The following is a 7,201-nucleotide window of genomic DNA, read 5'->3' as shown; positions in this document are numbered from 1 at the left end:
AGAGAGAGAGACAGAGAGACAGAGAGAGACAGAGAAAGAGAGACAGAGAGAGAGACAGAGAGAGACAGAGAGACAGAGACAGAGAGACAGAGACAGACAGAGACAGACAGAGAGAGACAGGGTCACAAAGATATAATGGTATTTTAGGGAACAGAAGTTTTCAAAGACTTTGTTGGGATGTAAACTTCTTTTTAAATGGTATCTTTGCGTAGGATTCTAATAATTTAAAACCAACAAAAATCAGTGTGTACAGGCAAATTACACCTAAGGAGAAGGAAACTAAAATCAAACTGTTGAGAGTCGTAGGCAGCTGGGGATTGGACCAAACTGAAAATGTTACTGAAATTCTAAGACTACATATTCAAAAGACATTTTCAAGCATTTATTTTACATTAGGAGTCTTTAGTTCTTGAGCTGCTGACATTTAGAGCTGCATAATTCTTGACACAGGCACTGTAGGACACTTAACATGACCAGTGGTTTCCACCTACCAGATACATTAGCACAGCTCTAATATGACGACTAAAGGTGGCTCTAGCAATTATCCCCTGAGAGACAAAATTGCTGCAGTTGAAAATGCCTACTTTACATTACAAACTTTGTGCCTGTGTTGCAAGTCTATGTGTGTGCTTCTGTGTAGGCACATATGTGTGCCTTGTGTGTACGTGGAGGCTAGAGATAGACAACAGGGATCTTTCACTTTTGCTCACCACCTTATCACCACCTTATCTTTCGGTCCAGGATTTCTTATTGAACCTGACACTCATCAACTGGTGAGAGTGCAGCTCCTGGGGTCTGCCCATCTCTATCCTCTGAGTGCCACCACTACAGACATAGGCCACTGTGCCCACTTTATTAGTTGTTTTTATGTACATTCTGGGATTTCTACTCTGGTCCTAAGGCTTGTACAGTGGGCACTTTATGAAATGAACCATCTCCCCCTGGTAAATGTAAGAGCATGGTTTGTTTAGAAAACTGAAAACAGCATGAATTACCACTTGCTAGTAATCCATTGAACAAGTGTTTAGCTTGTTTCCCACTGTGAGCTTAGGTTTTCAAAAAAACCACTGACGTTATAACAGCCTATGATGAAGGAAATGTTTATTATTACAGTGAGATTCACCTCATTTTGCTGATTTTGCTTAGAGGAAATGTCTATCTTACTATCACTCTGTGATTTCACTTTTATCAGTCTGGTAGAGCAATGGGATACACTTGACACTGTTATTATTTTTAGAGCTACCTGGCTGATCAGGTTCCTCAGGGTCAGCAGACGTCCATGAATTGCAGCATCATGAAGAGGAGACCAGTCTGACACCACATCTGCATGGAAAGGGAGAAATGAGCTACATCATGCTAAGACACTTAGACTGAGAGCTTCACCCAGCTCCCAAACTAAGAACCAAAGAGGTAGACTGGGAAAACATGTTGAGTGAGTGAAGTCAGCCAAGCACAGAAAAACAGTATAACTTATGTAATCTACCTCCTATGCAGGAAAGGGAGAAGAGGAGAGTAGTCACCAGAGGCTGGGAGAGTACGATAAGAGGAAATCTAGGGAAGATTGACTTGTGGATACTAAGTCAATCTATTTTAGAGAGGAGCAAGATGCTGTGGTCCACTACTACTCCCTAGCATGATTGTAAAAGGCACAAGATCTTTGATATTTTTAGCATTAGGAAATAATCTGTATTTGAGGAGACAGATATCTATAAGTCACTTCTGTATTACATGAATCAAGCCATTAAGAGTGCCTCATACTTCTGTTGAAGGGCATCTGGGTTCTTTCCAAAGGGGGAGATGCCAGAAGCCAGGACCCTCGCCCTTACCCTTACCCCCTACCTTTCCCCACCTGCACAATGTCCTCTGAAGCTTGGCAACTGCAAGATCCTGCTTAGCAACTGCAGATAGACTCAAAGCAGAGTACCATGTCTTCTTAAGAATAGCAGGGAGACCATAACTCAAGCAGTGTACCATATCTTCTGAAGAACTGCAGGTAGATCATAATTCAAGGCAGTGTACCCTATAGACCATGACATGTTTCAAGGCACAGGCCAAGAAGATTTTGTACTTTTCCACCACCTGGACCCTCTTACCCCCTCCCCTTCTAAAACATGCTATAAAAAAGCATTTCATGTTCAAAAAAAAAAGAAGTTAAAAAAAAAATTTAAAAAAAAAAGAGTGCCTCATAAATGCATACAATGTTTGTTTTTATGCATCCTTCAGAAAGCAAGTCTGATTTAAATTGATATTTTAAAGAGGCAGGTTGGAACCACAGGTAGATGGCTGAACTTCCATTTTCACACTGGTCTCAAAGGCAAATAGTCCATGTATATGAAAGTTTTGCCAATTACCAGCACTAGCGAATTTAGCTGTGATTGCCAGTCTTGCTTCCTGCATGAAGCACAAACTTTGGCATCTCAGCAAACAGTAGCATGTACTAATAGCAGCAATCATGTAATTACATACACCATTAGGCTTGTAATAAAATCTAAACAGAACTGTATCTATTTATAGGTTACCTTCTGTCCCAATATTAAGCACATATCAGAACTCAGTCTAACCTTAAAATCATGGCATTATTTGTGACGTCCCGTCTAACCAGTGTGCTAATGTGGTTAAAAGAACATCCCGAATTCAGACCCAGTTGACCTCTTCTGAACAGTGGCCCCGTGAACAAACTCCAACTCTCAGTTTCATTTTGGGTAAAGACAGAAATATACTTACCCATGACTCAATACATATTCGCTACTACTATTATCTTGTTGTGACACTAAACAGGATCTTGATCACATCCCTTAAGCACTGCATTTAAAAGAGCAAATGTAGTGTACCACCATGTAAGAGGAATACAAATTATCAGGAAAGAACCCTGTAAACCCTATCCAACACATTCAACTTTCCTCTGGCCTTGTAATTAAGTGTAGATATAATTGAATTCAGCATAAACCAGATTTGTTCCTCATCTCAAGCTGCCTCTGATTTCCAGAACAAACAGATGCAGGAAGCTCCATGGTGGGGGTGGGGGGGAGGTTTGTCTGAGTCTGCATCAGTTCCAGCTCTCCCTTTCTTTGATAAGCACATGATATGCAAAGCAAGGTGCAACTGTCTGATGCTACTTGTTCCTTGCATGAGCACTTAAGAGCTGTTAAAGGCTGAGAGAGCCTGAGAGCAAGGGTAGTTGCAAATGCCTTGCCAACCAAAAGGCCATGAAAAGACAAGAACACTTTGTACCTAACGCGTGTTAGCTGAGGACTGCCTGCCACCTGGAGCCATCAGTGCCCTGGAAAATCTGTCCCAGTGAGCAAATTACCGTCCTTGCAGATGGACTCATTAAGCATTTAGTACATGAAAGGATGCTGTGTGGGCCGCCTACATGCAGCCCATCTAGTGCTTTCTTACTGGAGTCACTAAGGTCTGGAGTCACTAAGGTCTGGAGACAAAACACCTTAAGGGAAATGGCTTTTCCTGGCTCTAAAAATCTTGGACTTGGTACATGCCCAGTGTCCTCACAGCCTTCACAGCGGTTCCCAATTCTCTTGAGGAAAACATTGGTGCTTCTACCCGGGGAGTCTTAAATTCAGATTATAGATGTAAAGAAGTTGGCTTCTGAATTAGAATTTTTTTAAAAAGCATGTAATACCACCCTTCAGGTGCTGATAATGGAGGACACCATTTACACAAAATCTTGAGTAAGAAAAGACAAAATTTGAGGAAAGTTTTGAAAATCAGTTTTTGGTACATGTACAACAGGATGCCAATCACTCTGTGAGTGACGTGATTAGCTCTTTTTTTTTTTCTGTCAAGTACTCAGCTGCTAAGAAATACAGTTATCAAAATCCTCCACATCTTTAATGCCATCTAAGATTATAATACTTGGCAGGCTAAACAGTCCAGGAAGGTAATTTAGGGCCTAAATTACAACTCTGTTCAGATGCCATTAAAGTACTGCAACTACATTATTAAAGGAACGCCACAAACCTGGGCTTGGCTCCTACTTAATCATCAAGGAAACATTTTTCTTTGTTACAGAAAATACAGAATGATACTCCTCCCAAGATCAAAACCAAGTCTATTTGATGCTTTGAAATCATGCAGAATTCAGCTTTTACAGAGCAGAGACACTCTGTGTCTTTTAGAAGTAGAGAGTGTGGTTCGGGAACACACCACAAGGTTGACAATACTAATATCCATCTCCAGCTTGCTAGTGAACATCTTCATTGAGCTACAACTCACATTAAGATCTGCCCACTGGAAGGATATAACCCAATGCTTTTCTTTAAAAATATAGACTTGTGCAGCCAACACCACAGTCAGTCTCAGGCCATTTTCATTATCCTGTGAAGAAATGTCATGGCCATTAAGATTCACTCCACATCAGCACCTCCGCTAGTCCGACAACCATTGATCTGTTTCTTGTCTTTACAGATTTGCCTATTCTGGACAGTTCATCTAAGTGAAACTCTATGATGCACTGACTCCTTTAACTCAGCATGCTCCAAGCTGCATCCATCCTGTAGCATGTATCAGCACTTCATGATATCTTCAGTCAAATACCCATTGTATGGATTGATTACATTTTAATGAACTGCTTTTTGGGTGAAGACAATTTGTGTTATTTCCACTTTAGGGTTAGCAAAATGCTGCTACAAACACTCCTCCCACATTTAGGGGGTAGATCTGTGTTTTAAATTATTTGTGCCTACCCCCAAAGAATATTTTTAGCCTTTTGGGGGTTCTTTCCAAAGTGGCCACTCCAGCATATATTTCTATCAATATGCAAGGCTTCCCCTTCTAACTCCAAAGCCATTTTGGTATGACATTGTTAAGTCCGTGCTCCTGCCCTGAAAAAAACAACATAGGTCCTTAGCTTAAACCTTTGTTAACCTTTTACAAGGACTCTACCCTCAGCAAATCTCAGAACACTGGAGTATGTACAAATCTAAATCTCGACACTGGTAATATTAACACATTAACACTTTTCTAGCGTTGACACAGCACAGATTGTGCATACAAGCAGAAAGGGAAAGAGAGAGGAAACAGGGGAAGGGGGCAAACAAACATCATAATTTTGCAATGTAGAAATAATCCATACATCCTTTTGCTCTATAAACATTGAACTGAGACTTGCTCCTTGTGAAAGCCAACAGAGGGAAGACTTAGAACACACTGCTCCAAGCATTTCTAGGGCACATGCCTGGAGTAGGCAATGTGTTATAGGCTCAATATATGGCCAGTTACATCCTAAGGCAACCTCACATGATTCCTAACAACTGCCAGCTGGAAAAAGCACAACAAGCAGAAGACAGGACCTATTTTCCTATCAGACCATGGATGGTGCTCATAGTAGGAGACTATCCATAACATGACAGAGAAATCCAAGGCCACGATACTCCTTTTTCATCAACCCCACCAGAATCTTTGAAACCTATAAGTCATTATAAGCAACGGGTGTACACACCCTTGGCACAGACTGAGTATTCGTTCATAGTATTGGTTCATCCATAGTCCATATTTGGTTTTACTGCCAAAAACAAAAGGGATGCCAAATGAGACCACTGGTAACATCATGGATCCATCATTGTAGCTTATGGGTAAACTAGGGATGGACCTCTCATGACACAACTATTCCACAAGTCCTCCAATTAGTGTCTTTAATCTTGCCCTTTAAAAAGACAGTGTCTCTATCAAGCCTGTGGCACATTAGGAAGGTTGCTATTTCATTTTTTATTATACTTTCTGGAACAATTTCTAAGATTTCCATTATTTTGGGAGAGATTTAAAGTGCACTAATTGCTCCACTCTGAAAAGAGCTATTAAGAAAGTTCCAAGAACCCTAGTCAATTTGAGGCAGTAGCATAAATCCATTTTAGGAAACATTTTGCAAGGTCGAAAGTGGGAGGGGGAAGTTGCTCTGAAGAGACTGGAGTATCTGGGATGTGACAAAGGTGCATTCAGGGGCATGAACCAATACTCCAACATTGGAGAAGAATCATGACATGGGGAGGATGGAGTGAGCATGAGACCTCTTGAACAAGATGGTCCTGTCTACTCCATCCGTTATCCAGCCCCTTCCTCCCTTCTCTCCCCTCTCCTCCTCTTGTCCTCTCTGTACCCTCTTCCCTTCAGCTCTCCATAATTTCTCATCTTCACCTCTTCTGTTTATAGAGACAAGACTCCTCAGAAAGCATCCTCTGCCAAATTGACCCAATATCTAAAAGTATCCCCTCAGAAGATGCAAACTATTTCCTTTCAATGCCCACTCTTGCCTGCTTTCTGCTTAAATGTGATTTTTTTTCTAATAGGGTGGATTCAATTTTGGAAAGAAAGAATTATCTCTGGAGATATGAGCTTTCAGGCAAACAACCAAACACAAACCAACTTGTATCAGAGAGATGGCTCAGCAGGTGAAGGTACTCGATACCAAGCCTGGTAGCCTGAGCTCCATCCCCAGGACCTACATGGTTGAAGGACAGAACCTACTCACACAAATTGTCCTCTGACCTCTACAGGCACACACCCACACACATACAAAAGGGACAAGTGTAAAACTCTTTTTTTAAAACTTAAGGGTAGATGCTAATAAATGGATGATTGGTAGGATAATAAAGGTTAATTTACCCTCCAATCCATTTTGTCAACTATCTACAAGTAGCTTGAATGAGTTTCTTAAAATGTTGTAAAAAACTACCTCACACTACTCCAATTTGCTTACTACAATTGGAATGTATTTTCTTGCAGTCGTCAAGGCTAGAAGTCTAACAGAAGACTGAAAGCTTCAGCAAGGTCATGCCTTTTCCAAAGTCTCCAGGAAGGAATCCTTTCTTACCTCCTCTAGCTTCTCATACTAGATGCCCATCCTTGGCTTTCCTTGGTTTGTAGATCCCATGCTCTAATCTCTGACTCTTGCTGCATAGTATCCTCTCTGAATGTTCATTCTCCTTTTCTTATTGAAACACCAACCTTGTGGGGTTAAGGGTTCAAGCCATACCAGGGAGGCTTCAGTTTAGTGATTATATCTGCACCCACTCAATTTCCTAATAGTCTTTTTTGAGGTGAAAAGGCTAGTTAGGATTTCAAAGGATCATTTGGGAGGTATAATTCAATTACTAACAAAGTACTTTTTGGGGAAGAATGCTATTCTTTCCCTGTTCCTGGGACAGCAGAGTCAAGCATTAATAAATCTCTGTGAAGAATTGTCTCT

At 41.0% G+C, this 7,201-nt stretch overlaps 1 protein-coding gene across 1 annotated transcript in view; it reads right to left on the bottom strand.

The window, feature by feature from the left end:
- Asb9 (ankyrin repeat and SOCS box containing 9) overlaps nucleotides 1-7,201 on the bottom strand; it is a 37,092-nt gene that overhangs the window by 17,843 nt on the left and 12,048 nt on the right. Inside the window, exon 3 of the mRNA XM_028762168.1 lies at nucleotides 1,244-1,323. Within this exon, the coding sequence (XP_028618001.1) occupies nucleotides 1,244-1,323 (80 nt within the window). The remainder of the gene's footprint in view (nucleotides 1-1,243; nucleotides 1,324-7,201) is intronic.

Source organism: Grammomys surdaster, unplaced genomic scaffold (genome assembly GCF_004785775.1).
Source record: "Grammomys surdaster isolate TR1022 unplaced genomic scaffold, NIH_TR_1.0 131, whole genome shotgun sequence".
NCBI lineage: Eukaryota > Metazoa > Chordata > Mammalia > Rodentia > Muridae > Grammomys > Grammomys surdaster.
The sequence above is the reverse complement of the archived record's forward strand: the minus strand, read 5'-3'. Positions and strand labels throughout refer to the sequence as shown.